Below are 17251 nucleotides of genomic sequence, written 5' to 3' on the forward strand. Positions count from 1 at the left end.
TAGTGAAACTTTATTCAACCTTAGAATAAAGTCATTTTCAACAGCATGAATGAGTCTGGAGGGCATTCTGCTACATGAAATAAGCCAGTCAGAGAAAGTCAAATACTGCATGGTGTTGTTTATATGTGGAATTAAAAAAAATTGAATTCATAAAAACAGAATAGAAAAGTGGTTGCCAGGGGCAGGGGGTGGGGAAATATGGACAGGCCGGGAAAACGGTGAAAACTTCCACTTATGAGATGAGGACGATCCAAGACCTAGTGTGCAGCATGGTGATGATTGTGGATAATACTGTAGAAGCATAACTGAAATTTTCTGAGAGAAGAACCTACCTGTTCTCTCACAGATACTCGCATAGATAAATGTGTGGGCTGATGGATGTGTTAGTTAACTCCAAGTGGGGAAATCCTTTCACAATGTACATATGTATATCAAATCACCGCATTGTACACTTTAAAATCTTACTATCATACTTGTCAATTATATGTCAAAAATAACTAGGAAATGTTGTGTACGAAGGCAGATATCCTCAGAGAAGTGACATAGAAACTGTGTTCATGCTCTGAGTCTATTGTACCTCATAGAGGCTTGAGCCTGTCTTTGTTTTAAAAAATATGTTTTATTGATTTTTAGAGAAGTAAATAGAAACATTGTTGAGAGAGAATCATCAGTTGGCTGCCTTCTGCACGCCTCCTACTGGGCATTGAGCCCACAATCCAGGCATGTTCCCTGTCCAGGAATTGAACAAGTGACCTTTTAGTTCATGGGTCGATGCTCAACCACTGAGCCTCATTGGCTGGGTAGCCTGAGCCTGCCTCGATGGTGAGAGTGTAGAAAGACTCTGAGGCCATCTGACCCTAAGGTGTGGGTCTAGGGAGGAGGAGAGGAAAGCTGTGGACAGGAGAGCATTGGCAGGAAGCAGAGGAGTGGTTGGGGAGAATGGCTGAGGCCCAGCTTCATGTCCGATTCCTCTGCACTCTGGGACGATGTTGAGGGCTTGTCTCTGTCAGATGAGCTTTCTCAATTTCCCAGAACGATGACTCAAAGCTGGTCACTGTGTTCCTGTCTGGGGTTTGGAGGGTAAGATAAGGACTTGGATGGGAGTCAGGGGCACTTAGTTAAATTGGGTTGAGATGTGTCCATTCTCCATCCTCCATCTTGGCAGCAATGCCATTGGATAATGGCTCTTCTTTGACTGAACAGCCAGGGAAGAACGGAGTTTAATTACACCTGTGACTTTCCACTTTAATTATTGTCTACAAACTATGTCTTTTAGAAATGAACTATCACTCCTGCCCGCACTGGAGGAAAGACTGCATAAACAACCCCATGTCTGTGTTCTGGGACACGGTGTCCAAAAGGGTGAGTACCAGGCGTGAACTTCGAGAATTTGGGAGACCACTGGGAGACCACGGAATGGAGAGGCCATCTAGCCAGTGGTTCATTTGGATTCTCTTTGGATCACACATCTTTTTAGGAACAGAAGTTTAGGATTCTTTCTTGAGGAAAATGTCTCTGAGTACATTCTAGAAGATTTTTCACACAATTTTAGGATATGCATCGGGGGAGGAGGGAGGGCCCATGGGCTCCGGTAGGAGAATCCCTGGTCTTATCCATTTTTTCTTTGGCTTTGGCTGCCAGGAATCTCCTGCTTGGTTTAATCCTCTGGCCCAGGTCTTGGCCAATCCTAGATTCCTGGACCAGTCTTAGCAATTGGCACCTTCAGAACTTCCTGTGTGCCAGGCACAGTCCTGGGCTTCACATGGATTACAACCTTTCATCCTCACAAGTACCCTCTGAAGTAGGTACCATGAGTATCACACCATTTTACAGATGAGCAAATAGTGCTGCGGGCAAGAAAGCAATCTGCTACATGTCCACAGGCAGTGGCAGGTCTGTGAGTTAATCGCAAATTGTCTAACTCCAGATCCAGAATCCGGCTGGGAAATACTCACCGTCTTCCCTGCCACTTTCTCCCTATTTCTGACTTCACCCGAAGCTACCTTTGTGGCTATTTCTTTTTCTTATAAGTCACTCCTTTGCATGCAAGCGGACTCGGAAAAAATGGAAAAGAAAAGAAGGAAGAAGTAAGGGAAAGAAAAAGAGGGAGAAAGTACAACTACACTACCTACAATTCTCCAAAATTAAATTCAGACACCGAGGAGCTGGGGCAGTGGAAACTCACACTTGTTAATTGCATATTTATGACAAGTCCTGAGCCAGGTGCCTTGCCTATGTCATCCCATTTAGTCCCCACAGTAGGTGCTGAGGGAAGGTTACAGGTGAGGAGATGGAGACTCAGAGGTTAGGGTCTCATCCAAGGCCAATGGGCTGGTAAGGAGATGCAGGTAAACCCTGGTAGAGACAAGGAGATAACCTGGGATTTGAAGTCAGGAGGCCACGTCAATGTGCACAGGTCCTTTAACCATCTGTTTGACCTTCAGATTCCTCATTTGTGAAATGGAGATAAAACTGATGCCTGCCCCATAGGGTTACTGCAATGTTTAAACAAGATGCTACTATCCTTTTCACTAAGAATGCATTCCTTTAATGCATATTTGTCAAGTAACTACTGTGTGCTGTGAAAAATCAGAGGCACTGTATAGGTTTTGTTGTTTTTCTTGCGGGGGGTAAGTTTCTTGCTTTTCCCGAGAAAAGTGTCTATTTTATCATTCTATGACATGTTTTGGGGCAGTGCTGCTGCTAAAAACTGTTAAAGTCAAGTCACATGTTGTATGTGGCAAGCGCCTGCTTGTGTTCCCCTAGTGCCCTTGGAGCTAGGAGCAGAGTGGTGAAGGGGATTGAGGTGCACCCTAGCATTGTGAGCTACCCTGGGACTGAGCCTTTATCTTGGCCAAATGCTTGCTCACAGATGTAGGTACATAGCCCTCTTTTATTAGAGTAGATCCTTTCTTTTTCTGACAAAAGAGGCAGTGCCTCTTGGGTTTGAATCCCCATTCCACTTTCTCGCTTCCAAGTAACCTTAGGGTAAATGGACTCAACACTTCCTTCCCAGGGCTCTGAGGATTCCATAGCATTGCAGGTCAGTGTTTGGCATCAACCCTGTGAGCACTCAGTCGAGTTAGCGCTTGTGATTGACATTAATTGGGCCTCTGTCTTCTGCTCATCACCCCCAACAGGAAGATGAAAGCCACAGTGGGTTTTCACAGTTCCACTTCAAATTGCTTCATGGTATTTTATTACCAGTAGATGAAAGGCCAGATTTCTTGGCAAAGCCTTCCATAAAGGAACTTATCTATCCAACTTCAAAATCCACTGAAGTTGCCCCCAAAACACCACTGTTCCCCCAAGTCCCTCGGCCTTTCTGTTCGCAGCTGCCTCAGTGTTTGCCAGAGGAAACCCTATTCATCCTTCAGCTTTTGTCACCCTATGTTGTTTTGTTTTTGTTTTTTCTATTTCTTTCCTAATCTCCATCACAGAGTGCTGGACTTTTAAAAAAAATATTATCTTTATTGTTGAAAGTATTACAGATGTCTCTCTCCCCTCACCCCCCCATTGGCTCCTTCCACCACACTCCTACATGTTTGGACTTCTCCCTTCCTCTTTTCCTCCCTACATATTTCCACAGTGCTCCGAGGCTCCCGGGCTGAGCAGCAAGCAGCCAGCCAGGCTCACAGCTCTCTAAGAGCTCTCAGTAGCAGTGGCCAAGCCTACAGGAAGCTCATCCTCACCATGAGCCAGTCCCAGGGGATGGGCTTCCTGGAGGAAACACATAGATTGCTTTGTTTCGTTCATATTGTTTCCTCCAGTTCCTAGCAAGGAGTCCAGCTGAATGTTGCATGAGGAAACAAAACTCTTTGCTTAATAATATTCATTCATTCATTCATTCATACATTCCGCATTTCTCTTTGTGCCTGTGCGGGCCTCAGTGTCGCCTTTCTTGGTGTCCCCATTCCCCTTACCCCTGGATCGGCCACCCTGCTCCCTAAGTGAAATGCACAATGTCTACAGTTTATGGCACCAAGAAAGCTCTTTTCTCTTCCTCCTCCAGCAATGTTCCTCTTACTCAGCTGAACCTCTGAGCCACCTACATATTTAGTAACAATGGTGTTGAACTTCATTGTGCAAACACAGATGAGAGCAACTGCTTCCAGAACTCTTCCGTGTAGCATAAGCCTCCAGTCATTGGGCTGAAAGTACATAGACCTGGGAATGCTGAGCTGGAGACATCCAGGGTACCTTCTCCCCCTTAACCACCAGTGCTGAGAGCTGTTTTGGGTGCAACTGCTGGGGCTTGCTTATTACGTTTACATGCTGAGGAACTGTGGGTTTTCTTTTTCTCTTTAAGTTTGCAGAAAATGCCTGTGGTGTGGTGCAGGTGGTGCTCAATGGGTCCATCAGTAACACCTTTGATAAAAACAGGTACTGGGGGAGGAGGGTGATGGAGCTGGGAGAGGGTGTAGGGAGGATAAATGGTGATGGGGGGGAAAGCAGGTACTTATTTCTTTGCTTTCTGTTTGCAAGGGTTAGCACAGCCTCCTATTAGATAGTTTGTCTATAGAAAAATATACTTTTCCAGTTTAAGGTTAGTCCTGAAGTTTTGGGCCAAAAAAATGTAAAAATTTTGTATTCTATGGAGAGATTTTTCTTTCTAAGTAAAAGTTTTTTGTCCTTTATCTGTGTCCAGCTCCTCCTCTTGGCTTTTTGAAGTCTGGTGGAATGTTCTCAGCTCTCTCCTCCATTACATTCCATGCTGCCCATTTCCTGCCTTTGTTCACGCTGTTCCCCCACCTGACCTGCCCCCTCGGTCCTTCTGCCTATTTGAATCCTCACCAGCCACGACAATCTGTCCTTACCCCTGTTTCCTCCAGGAACATGTCCAGTACCAGTCCAGCACCACAACTATTGGGAACATCAGGAGCTGTGCTGTGCTCTTGCCCTTCACTATCTCCTTGTTGTCAGCACTTCAGTTAAAGGCGGGACTCCAAGAGGCCATCACGTATTACATAGGGGATTTTATGCAGGCACTTAATGTCTTTGAGCCCCTGTAGTGTGTACCTGCAGAGGTGGTGGTGCTAGGAAGATGAACGGAGACAGTGTGTGAAAAATGATGAGCTCTGTGCTGACAGAGAGAAGGTGCACAATGAGTATCAGCCATTATTCTCTCATTTAATTCACACCATTGACATGCCAATGCCTTTCTCCTCTGCTGCCTTCCATACTTACAGTTTTCACCACTTGGATTACCTTTTCAGTCTTGATTCTCCAATCTTTCTTGGGATAAGGCTGGATTGAGAAGAGGGACCACTCTAGGGGCCCCAAATTAAGTTCCCTTCTCTCCTGTTTGAACATTTAATTCTATGAAGAAGATTTGTCCTTTTGTCTTCTGCTTTTGACCTCAACCTTGTGGGCTTTTGGATGAAAGTGCTAACATTCCAAAATTTTATAATCTGGTATAAGGGACCTAAGTACATTCAATGGGAGTGGCAGGTGTCAGAGACTAATGGGGAGGGGTTTAGAAGTGGTGTTAGAGCAGGACATCAGGGTCTTTCTTTCTTTTTTTGTCAATGTATTTTTATTTATCTCAGAGAGGAAGGGAGAGGGAGAGAGAGATAGAAACATCAATGATGAGAGAGAATCATTGATCAGCTGCCTTTTGCATGCAACCTGGGCATGTGCCCTTGACTGGAATCAAATACAGGACCCTTCAGTCTGCAGGCCAACACTCTATTCTCTAAGCCAAATCAACTAGGATGTCAGTGTCTTTCAAAGGTGTGCTCCAACTTACCTGAGCATTTGGATTGCCTGGGGATTGCCCAACTGAAGATTCTGGTCCAGCAAGGGGTGGTGGTCTGCGGTTCTGCCATTTTAACTAGCTCCCAGGTGATGTCATTGTGTTGGTTTAAGGTCCAGTCTTGGGAAAGCAAGTACTTAGAAAATCAACATCAATGTCCAGATAAGGAATCTCATTTTGATAATCTTATCCACTGGGGGTCATGCTGAAAGAGTAAAGGTGGCATCAGTCCCAGAGAGTGTGTTCTAACCAATGGCACCCTACCTGCTGGCTTTTCACAGGGGCAAGGGGTGCCAGAAGTATTCAGTTTGGGGTCAACAATGTTCTTTGTCTCTTCTATCTTAGCACTTTTGGACGCGTGGAAATCCATAATTTGCATCCAGGGAAAGTTTCTAGACTACAAGCCTGGATGATGCATGACATTGGAGGAGTTCACAGGTATATGTTACTACTTTGTACCCATATAGTCTCAGGTTTACTTTAGGAATCGATCAGCAAAACAATCCACAGTCTCAAGAATGCATTAAGGAAAGACTAGCTCAGGAAATGAATGGGGCCTTATTCTACATTCAGCCCATCCCAACAACCTCTCAATTTTATCTCCATAATAGGTTTCTACCTAGTTTGCACCTTAGGCTCCCCTGCTGACCTGTGAACTCTCAGAGTTGACCTCTGCTTCACCTCTTTATCCCAGAGCTTTGTGCAAGGCCTGCTACCTAGAAGAAAATGACTCAGGAGATGTTTGCGAGATCTTGTAATTTTAACATTTTCTTCTTTCTTTCCCAGTCACTCATGCTCGAGTCCTATCATAAATGATTTGAAATTTATTTTAAGCAAGAGGAATATTTCATTTACCTGCCAGGATGACTACAGGTAATTGATTTGTTCTTGAAGAAGAAATAGCCATCTTGCCATTTATAGGCATCTTCCCTCAGGTCTTGATGGTAATCTGGGATGGTGACCGATGGTGATATCTCTTCCTTCTCTCTCCATCCCCAGCCTAGCCCTTAGGTGTCCCCAGCTAGTGACCTTCTGAAGAAAACAGGCTGCTGCTTTTGCTGTTTCTTGATCATCAGCTGACATTCATGGCCCTTGTCTGTGCCATGCCAGAGCCAAACATTCATTTTCACCTCCACATATCATCATCAAACATCCCTTCTCAGTATTTATTTTTATGATTTAACAAGTGAAATGAAACTAAACTGGGCCCCACTTTAAGTCACTCACTCCTGAACATGAGCTTTCTCCATGTTGTTGCTAGAGGAGAGGAACTTGTGTGGATGCTCAGTGATCAACACATACCTTTGTTGCTAACAAAGGGACTTCTTTCCTTGATGAATTGAATGGTAGATGTATTGTTTTGCCTCTAGATTTCTTTTTTTGCTTTATTGTCACAGGCCTATCAAGTTTCTTCAGTGTGTGAAAAATCCTGACCATTCGTCTTGCAGTTCTATAATATGAACCATCGGCACAGTGCTTTTCAATCTTTGAGCCCTTGTGGTGTACATGGCTGTGTGTGACTCAGGAGACACGCTGATGGAAAGCTGAGGATTTGGAGGATCTTCTGTCATCATGTCATACCAGAGATGGAAGCCTTTCCCCCCAAAGTCTTAAAATAGCTTGTTATTGGCATAGTTTTTATTTTGATCTCTTAACATTCAAGAAAAGATTAATTATTATATAAAATTAGAATGAAATTTTTGTGATTTTAATTTTCATATGATGCTTTTATGTTGCTTATATGTTGGACGGAATACGACTCTGTCTGGAAATAACATTTCCCAAAGACTATCAGGAGCTTCCAGGTTCTCCAGGAGGGCAATAACAGTTTGGAAACCTCTTAGTCAAGAAGAACACTCAAAATTACCCCACAGGCTGGTCAGGCACAGAAGTCGTTCTTTTCCTGAGGACACTTGGCTGTCACTTTGCCACTGTGAGATGTGGCCACTGCTACTTCTGGGAATAGCAGTAACCAGAGTAGATGGTTCATGGTGATGGGACATGAAGTATGGCCCCTGCCTCAGACTCTCCAGCCTCAGGTTCATGGCTGCACAGATCCACCTGCCACACAGGACCTGGAACATGGAAAGTGCTTAGAACAGAGTTCAGAGCTCAGTTTTTCTACCTATGAAATGGTGGTGATGACAGTACTGACCTCTGGATTGTCTTGAGCATTTGAGCAAGATGCTAGAAGTATAAATCTTAGAATTGCATTTGATATTAAGAAGAGCTCTGTTAAAGTTAGTTTTTTAATTTAAAAAAAATGTTGAAACCTGTTTTTATTCCTGTGGAAATTCCTTGACTAGCCTACTTGTTTAGAAGCTGAGGCCCTGGGAGTAATGGAGATGGGAAGATTTTGCCCTCTTGACAATCAGCAGGGTCAGACACACTCTCACACAAGGCTTGAATAATCTTGGATGGTTAGAACTTGCCCACCTGATGGGACTGAATAAGGTATCCTCCTGAAATCTTTAACTAAGAGCTGGCTCCCATCTCAAGATTAACATTGACAATGGTATTAAGAGGTGATTCCCCTCACCCCACCCCTTGCCACCAAATCTAAGGATTTAATGTTTGTAATTGTTATTCTGTAGCCACCATGAGTTCAACAACTTCCCCTGGCATTGCCGATCCAAGCCCTGCTTGATGACCAGGGCCCACCACTCTGGTGACAGTAAAGGTATGCATATCCCTTAGTAGAATGAAATCAGAAGACACAATGTGTTGGAAGTACCACTTCTCTCCAGTGTAATCAGTGCACTGAAAGAACATTGGGGAAGAGTGAGACTGAGAAGGAATGGGGTAGCTAACCCAAGTCTTCGTTACAAGAACAAATCTCCCTTTGTGAATACTACTTAATAATCAGTTCAGTTTCCACAGAGTTGCCTTCCAGAGAATTTCCCTGAAGTGGCAGAATAATCAGATCCAAGTTGACTGCTGGAGGAAGAGAGGCCCCTTTGGGGCCACTAAGTCTCAGATCACTCTTGGTTGCTCAGCATTAATGACTTTGGCCCATAGAACTCAGAGCTTCTCCAAGCACAGATTGCTTGGACCAGTGAGGCAGGAGGAAGTGGCCATGGGTGTCCTTCCTGCTTTCAGCTTCTAGAACATGGGAGGAGTCATTGGGTCAGTGCTGTCAGACTGGATTGCTTTAAAAATGTGTTGTTTTTTAAGTGTCATCCATGACAATTAATATGTCAAATACTTTCTTGTTAATTAACAAAATAGACATTTCTGTAATAATTTATTACAGAATCATGAAAGAATTATAGAACGTTATTGCTACAGAGCAGTAACTCAACCTCTTCTCTTGGCAAGTGAAGAAGCGGAATCTCTCTCCTGGGAGTCTTAGAGGGTGGGTGCTGAGTGGTTGGCAGTATCTTTAGAGTCAAGATTTTCCTCACTCGATGTCTCTCTTTCACATCACAAAGCTTAAGACCTCACAAACAGGAGTGGTGGAGATGACAGGTTCTTGCTTAGTATTTATTATTTTCTTGTTCTTCTTGTTAAATAAACAGTAATCATCAACTCACCATTGTAAACTAGAAACCTGGTTTCCAGCCCACAGAATACATTCGCAGCCCTATAGTAGGGTCTGGCCAATGGGATGTGAGTATGCATGATTCATACAATTGCCTGGTTATTTTTAAAGACAGAGATACTACCCTGATTTCCCCCTTTCCCTTCCCTTTGCTGAACAATAATGCAACTCTAGTAGTAGCCTGAGACCTCAAGATGAAGCCAGAGCTTGTGGATGGCAAATCTGACTGGTCATAGAGAAGAATTCTTTGTCCCTTCCCCATCCTGAGTCAGGGTCACCCAGAATCTCAGTTCCATGCTGGGTAGACTTGACCTGTTTTCTTCATTGCTTTATCCTTCACCCCAGGCATGTGTTTCCATGACACCCTGTTTCATTCTTGCCTCTGCATCTCAGCTCCCTCCTCTGGACTTGGCTTTGCTGGCTGCTTCAGCCTCACTATGACTTACCGATTGTTCATTCAGTCACCAATATTAGTTGGTCCTTTTCCTGGATAGAGTCTGATCTTTGAATTGAAGAGAAAGGTCAATGTGTAGTTTTAACAACATGTGATGGAAATACATTTTATCTGAATAAATTGTGTATGGAAAGAAAAAGGGTTGGTAGAATTAAGTGGAAATTGCATAGATTATTATAAAGTGTTTGAAATGTAAGTTAACATGATGTTTCCTTTTAATTTAACTCAAGTAAGACATTAAATTCATGAGATGTCACAACATTGTGTACACACCTGTATGTTTTGAATCAGAAATGTGAACTTGAATATGAAACTTCAGAACCAGGTAAAGTGTGTTTATATCTTTTATATTCAGCAGCTTTGGAACTTGGGTGCTTTAAGAGTCTTTGAGGACATAAAATTTAAGGACACATCAGTCTTCTGATGCTTAGTCAAGGGAAATTTTCCCATCCAGAAGTTATGTGAGCTTCGAAATCCTCACCTGTAAAGAGAAGACAGTACCTACCCACATACCTGCCAACCTGACAGCTATAACACTCCATGCCAGAACACAGTGTAGGCACTAAAAACGAAGTCCTATGCGTCAATGCAAGCTTCCAAAGGTCATGTTCACTTGGATTTGAAGTTCTAAAAATTGAAGACTTACTTATGGAAGGAGATTGTATAACACCCTGCTTGAAGGGAAGAAAGAGAGAGAAGTGCCGAGTCATGCTCTGTAGAGGTCATGGTGGATGTAGGCCCAGATGTCCAGGCAGAAAGAGGAAGCTGTGTGGAAGTGGGAGTAGAAAATGATGTGTACTCTAGAATTAGGTTCAAATCACAGCTCTGGCCTATGCTGAAGTTTTCAGGGACTATAGGCAAGTCATTTCCTGTCTAGTACTCAGAGAACACACGTGTAAAATGGGGTTGGTACTGACAGCTACATCCTAAAGATGTTGGGGTACTAAATGGCCTGGTGTACTTACTGTGTTCAGTGCAGGGACTGGTGTGGGGTGAGAAGGCATTAGTCCTTATTATTAGGGAAGGTTAGAAAAACATTACCTAGGATATAAAGTGTCACGGTGGTCTCTAGCTTGTTTTTCATGTTATCCAAGGTTCTTAGTCACGTGGAGCATATTCCTAAGTGACAAAAAAGATAGGATTCATGGCAAAACATTCTACCTGAGTCCTACAGTGAGCAAGTCACATCACCTTTCTGAGCCTCAGTTTTCTCTTGCATAAAATGGGAATGACATTTTACTTACCTCAACTGAGATGATATGAGATCCAATGAGAAAATGCAGGGGGAAAATGTTAGGAAAAGCATGAGACAAAGGTGAATTATTGATGTGGTGGTGAAGATGACAATGACATTAGTTTTTTCAATTATCATCTTGTAATTTGAGGCAAAAAATAGAATTTCATAAACCTGGCTCTACTTATAATGCCCTTATAAAAACTGAGTATGTAAAGGAAACCTATAGCAAATATTCAAGGTCAGTAAAATACCAGAACACTACCTAGCAAAGACTAGCCAGTATGTAAACAAATATAAGAACTGCCAGCAGAGGGAGGTAGATACTGACACAGGTACAATAGCCCATTCTTCTCACCCCCTGAGTGGATTTGACAATACAGACGGTGTAGCATCTCTAGACTGTTGTTTAGCAAAGGGAAGGAAAATTGGGGCAGCATCTCTGTCATTAAGAATAACAGGAAATTTCATGAATCATGCACACTCATATCCCATTGGCCATACCCCATTGTAGAGCTGAGAATGTATTCTGTGGACGGGAAACCAGGTTTCTAGTTTAAAATGGGAGTTGATGACTTCTGTTTATTTAACAAGAAGAACAAGAAAATAATAAATACTAAGCAAGAGTCAGTCATCTCCACTACTCCTCTTCTGTGAAGCCCTCCTTGACCACCCCATATATGTTGTACCCCTCCATTCTTCTTACAGCCTTCTGCCCCTTCTCTGCATTAATTTTCTCCTATTAATTAATTTAAAACTTTCATGGTACTTCCTGTGTGCTAGATACGATCCTGAGTATTTTAAAAATATCTTGCTTACTTCTCAAAAAAATCCATATGAGGTAGGCATTATTTTTATTTGCATTTCATAGATGAGGGACAGAAAAGTGTGTTGCTTGACCAATGTCCCAGAGTGAATGTTGATGGAGTCTGGCTGTACAAACCCCACTCCTCAGTCTACTCAGCTACCTCTCATTGCACTTAGCGCAGTGGAACACAGAATTTCAGTACCCACTAATTTATTTTCTGTGTCCCTTACTGGAATGCAAGCTGTAAGAGGGCAGGAACTTTGTTAGTTCCTGGTCCCCACCTCCAAGACACAGTTTATAGTAATGGTCTCCTTCTTCTTCATCTCTAAGCTTTTAGAACAGTGGTTCTCAACCTTCCTAATGCTGCAACCCTTTAATACATGTAGTTCCTCATGTTGTGGTGACCCCCAACCATAAGATTATTTTCATTGCTACTTCATAACTGTAACTTTGCTACTGTTATGAATCATAATGTAAATATCTGATATGCAGGATGTATTTTCATTGTTACAAATTGAACATAATTAAAGCATAGTGATTAATCACAAAAACAATATGTAATTACATATGTGTTTTCCGATGGTCTTAGGCGACCCCTGTGAAAGGGTCATTCGACCCCAAAGGGGTCGTGACCCACAGGTTGAGAACTGATGTTTTAGAAGACAGGCCCTCTGTTATTTTCAGTACTTAATTACAATACATAGTGCTTATTGTTTGAAACTTGAGTATAACAGATTAAAAAACAAAACTAACTCAGAAAGATTGAAATTAAGCAGATCCTAAAATCAATACAAACAGCAGAAAATTAACCTAACCATATGTCATATTGATAACTCAACCATCCAGACACAGGGAATTAATTCAAGTCTTATGTGAACATAATACCCACTGTGCAACATTAAGGGCGAAAACCATCACAAATAAATCTTGAACTTTAATTAACAATAGGTATTAACATTTTTCATGTTTTGTAGGTTAGACCAAATGAGTACACAGAACACGTATACAAAATGGGAGGCCGTGAGAAAAACACTGTGGTGTTGGCTTTGAATTGGTGGGATCGCTATGAACGCATACATATTTGCAGGCGCAAAATCTTTAGCTACATTGCTATTTTGCTGTACTTATTTTAATTCCTCTGACATCATAATTTAACAACCTTTGTTGAATGCTCGCCATATTCCAGACACTGTTCTGAGCACTTCACATGATGAGCTATTTTACTTAATCCTCGCCTGTGCGCTGCGACATGTACACTTGTTATCAAAGCAATGAGAAGCTTGCCCAAGGTCATGGCAGAGCTGGGTTTTGTCTGACCCCAGAATTGTGCTTATAATCACAATAATCTTAATGCACTCTCATTCATTTGTGACGCTGAACGAGATCTGACTTCTGAAATAAATAAGCTTATTGAGGGAAAAAGACCCACTGGAATCACTTAATTTATCAATAAAAGTATTTGTGCCATTTGGCATAGAGCATATTCTAAGTTGCCTGGGAGGCAAGAAACCTGGTTTGAGACCCTCCTCTGCCCATCCCAGTTGCACAACCTTGTGCAAGCACACTAGGCTCTCTGCATCTCTTCCTTCTTTTATAAACTAAAGGAGCGGGGTGCCACAGAGAAGCACAGACTCAGATGTCTACAGGAGTTCATGGGTGACACAAAAGAGGAAAGTGGCCTGATGACCTGTGTCCTGTCTGTGGTGGCAGTGACCCCTCACCTCCAGCCCAATGTTGCCAGGCAGGTGTGTAGGCTTGAGGTCATCTGATCTTGCAACTCCTCAAGAGAAGCCAGAAATACAGACTTATGTGACTTTTCTCAAATATTAAATTAAAAAAACATGACATCATGACATACCAGTATGTGGCCCTCAAGCTAATACCTTGTGATTTTTAGATCAGATGAACTCTGAAGTCCCTTTAAAGTCTAGTTGTAGAAAACAAAATGATCTCTTAAATTGTGGTGCTCAAATGCAATTGTCTGGTTTATCTTCTCTGAACTTTTCAAGGTTTCATTGGGATAGTGGACAAGTCCTGGGACAACATCTCTTGGGCCAACACCTTCTTACTTGTAGAATGAAGTGGCCTCCAGGGAAGAGAGAATGGTGCTAATATATATTGAGCACTTGTTAAATGTCAGAGACTTGTCATGAATCATATCAATTGTATTAGTCATATTAGTCAGGATTCACCAGAGAAACAGACTAATAGGATGTATATATACACAATCTCTTGGCTGTATTCTGATCTTTCTCTCTCTCTCTCTTCCTTAAACCATAGAGTCTATAAATCATCCATGTGTGAAAAGCAATGCTGTTTTAGGGAGATTAGTGTAGCAACTGCTTGTAGGATAGACTGAGGAATCTAGGAAACCCCATAAAAGAGAAAACAATGTAGAAAGCCATTTAGGATCAAGGAAGGTGACCTTGGTTTTGACCACAATCCAAGAGACCAAAGTACCCAGTGCTTCCCCTTCCCCACCACATGCTATCCGATACCCAGTTAGCTTCCAGCAATTCATGGTAATAATTTCCACCTCCCCTAATAAGGGCCACCCAACTTAAGCAATTTTCTAATGACTACTCTATGATTTCTTTGAAAGTGATGAACATTCACTATTTTCCCGGAAGTCTTTGCTGTGATTTTGTTTGTTCCAAGATCAGAGAAAGTTGAAAACACTATTGAAAGGGGTTAACTCTCTTGGCTTCTCAGGACCCATCTCCTTAGTTACACCATGTTCAATTAGGTCAGACAGTGCCACTCTGGTTGTGATTTGGCATGGAACCACAATGGCCAGACTCACAATTTGGAAGGCGTCAATTTATCTTTACATCTCACACTTTATGTTGGCTTGGCAGAAATTTATTAGCAACTGGAGAAGTTTACATTAAAATGTCCACATTTTAATTAACTTTCAAGTACCCTTGTTTGAGTTCAGTTAGAAGTGTTTGCCAGAGAGAGGTAGTTAAATACATTTATTTGAGCCAATATAGTAAAAAGCCAAACAAATATGTTTTGGGGGAAGAAATGATATTGTAAAATATTTGGCCTATAATTTGTCCTTTTAGCCTGAGAGTGACAATATGTTGACTTTTTCTCTCCAGACTGAAGACCAAATATTGTCAATTAAGAATGAATTCTAAATAAACAGGTGGCAAAGAAAAAGTAATGGATATAATTTTTGGATGACAGATTCTAGATTGGAGTAAATAAAACATCAGGATTTGGTCCCAAACTCTCAAGTCCAGGCTCTGCATTTCTTGATGTGTATGGCGATTTTGTCAGACTCAATTCTGGGAAATTTTTAAGTTCCTTTTGTTGTGTAATCTATCTGAGGTCAGTGAGAAGTACTTCAGAGTTCCTTTTCTCAGTTTCAAAATGAAATGATTCATAAAATACTCAAGCTCTGTCTTTTTTTTCCAGTACAAAAGAATTAAATAACAACTCTGCATATCCCAAATCTTGAAATTCACAACTTGCTCTTTAAACTTCTGTTGAACTGATATATCTTATTCTTGAATGCCTCGGACTTTGCAGAGTGGAGAGAAAAATTGGAGGTTACATGTTATATAAATATTTTAGCAAATGTTTTTTGAAATACTTGGTAAAATAAACATCTATTTATTGATAAAATAATTTTTATAACTTTGTATAAAATCACAGAACAGCCCTAGCCTGTTTGGCTCAGTGGATAGAGCGTCAACCCCCAAACTGAAAGGTCCTGGGTTTGATTCACGTCAAAGTCACATACCTGGGTTGCAGGCTCCATCCGTGGCCTTGGTTGGGGAGTATGCAGGAGGCAACCAATCAATGTGTCTATCTCACATTGATATTTCTCTCTCCCTCTGTCTCTCCTCCTCCCTCCCACCTTCTACTCTCTCTAAAAATCAATGGAAAAATATTTTTGGATGAGGATTAATAAAATAAAATTTGGAAAATGTGCTAATAAGAGGAAGAAGAAAATATAACCACTTCTAATTTCATCACTTACAGTTAATTGCCATTTTCATATTTTTTATGTAATGTTGAACTTAATGCCTGAAAGCAAGTCGTTACATGCAAAGTATTAGTTCATTGACTATGTCCTCAAGTCTTTATTATTATGAAATGTATGTACTTATAAATGTGTTTTTAATTGCAATCATAGCATGTGCACTGTTTTGTAACTATCGAGCTAACATATACCTCAAAATTGCAAGCCAAGATGAGTTTTCTGTTTCAAAACAGTGCCCTTGGAAATACTTTCATGACTTAAAACAAGTTGGTAGATGTTTTGCTTTGAACCAACCTAAGGCATATGTGTGCTGTAGGTTAGGTTCCTTGGGAAATGGACTTTGAGAAGATGATTTGAGAGCAGAAAGTTTATTGGGGTGCTGTAAGATAAGATCAATACTTTGGGAGGGAGACAAAAGAATCAGAATTGGGCAAAAGGAGAAGTCTCACTGAGGAATGCTACTCAGCCTTAAGAAAGGATGAAATCTGATTTTTGAGCAACCCAGTGTTTACCAATTATAAGAATGATATTTTATTCTTCATCTGCCTTAATTCTTTGAATATTCTCAACTTGGGTGTTATTTCTCAGGCCCTTAAAGCCTTAAGACATGTTTATAGAGGAAATTTGGAAACTTCAGAGAAGCGCACACAAAAAAATAACATCCATAATTTCACCAAACAAGGGCTACAGTTAATATATTTCCTTCTGCTCATTTTTTTTTTAAGAGCCCTATAACAAATTACAATAAACTGGGAGGCTGAAAACAACAGAAATCTGTTCTCTCACAGTTCTGGAGGCGGAAGTGCAAAATCAAGGTGTCAGCAGAGCCATGCTCCCTCTGACACCCTGGGTAGAACCTTCCTTGCCTTTTCCCCGCTCCTGGTCATGGCTGTGATCCTCGGCGTTCCTTGGCTTCAGCACTCCAAACGCTGTCTCTGTCATCACACGGCATTTTCCTCTTCTTATAAGGCCATCAGGCACATTGGATTAGGGCTCACACTAATGACATCTTAATTTGATAACATCTGCAAAGACCCTGTTTCCAAATAAGGTCACATTCTTAAGTATTGGGGATTCTGATTTCAACATTATGAAGGGAACACAGTTCAACCCATAGCATGCATGTAATGGTTACCTCCCCCCCTCCCTCCCCCCACTTAATTTGGGTCAAGAACTATTCTACGCTCTGCATAGAATTTCATCTTTTAAAGTTGTGCCAAATTTTAAGAAAATATAACATAAAAATATCAGCTTCTGGGATAGAAAATGACTCTGAAGTGATTCATAATCTTAAAAATGATTTAAGCTTTATAAAAGTGCACTGCTGATTTTCTTACAGTGGAGGCTTCCGTTTGCTTCAGATAGGATTTGACTTACACAAGTGTTGTTTACACAAAACTTTAAAAGATGGGCTCTATTGTGAACAGTAAGGCTCACTTATAATAAAGTTAATGAATATACTGTC

General features: G+C 41.5%; 1 protein-coding gene across 1 annotated transcript in view; it reads left to right on the forward strand.

The window, feature by feature from the left end:
- CD38 (CD38 molecule) overlaps positions 1-8031 on the forward strand; it is a 29447-nt gene extending 21416 nt beyond the window's left edge. Inside the window, exons 4-8 of the mRNA XM_006775828.2 lie at positions 1277-1362; positions 4310-4383; positions 6101-6193; positions 6542-6628; positions 7153-8031. Coding sequence (XP_006775891.1) covers positions 1277-1362; positions 4310-4383; positions 6101-6193; positions 6542-6628; positions 7153-7216 — 404 coding nt within the window. The 3' untranslated portion in view covers positions 7217-8031. The remainder of the gene's footprint in view (positions 1-1276; positions 1363-4309; positions 4384-6100; positions 6194-6541; positions 6629-7152) is intronic.
- Positions 8032-17251: the final 9220 nt, after the last annotated feature.

This window comes from Myotis davidii, unplaced genomic scaffold (assembly GCF_000327345.1).
Source record: "Myotis davidii unplaced genomic scaffold, ASM32734v1 scaffold204, whole genome shotgun sequence".
Lineage (NCBI taxonomy): Eukaryota > Metazoa > Chordata > Mammalia > Chiroptera > Vespertilionidae > Myotis > Myotis davidii.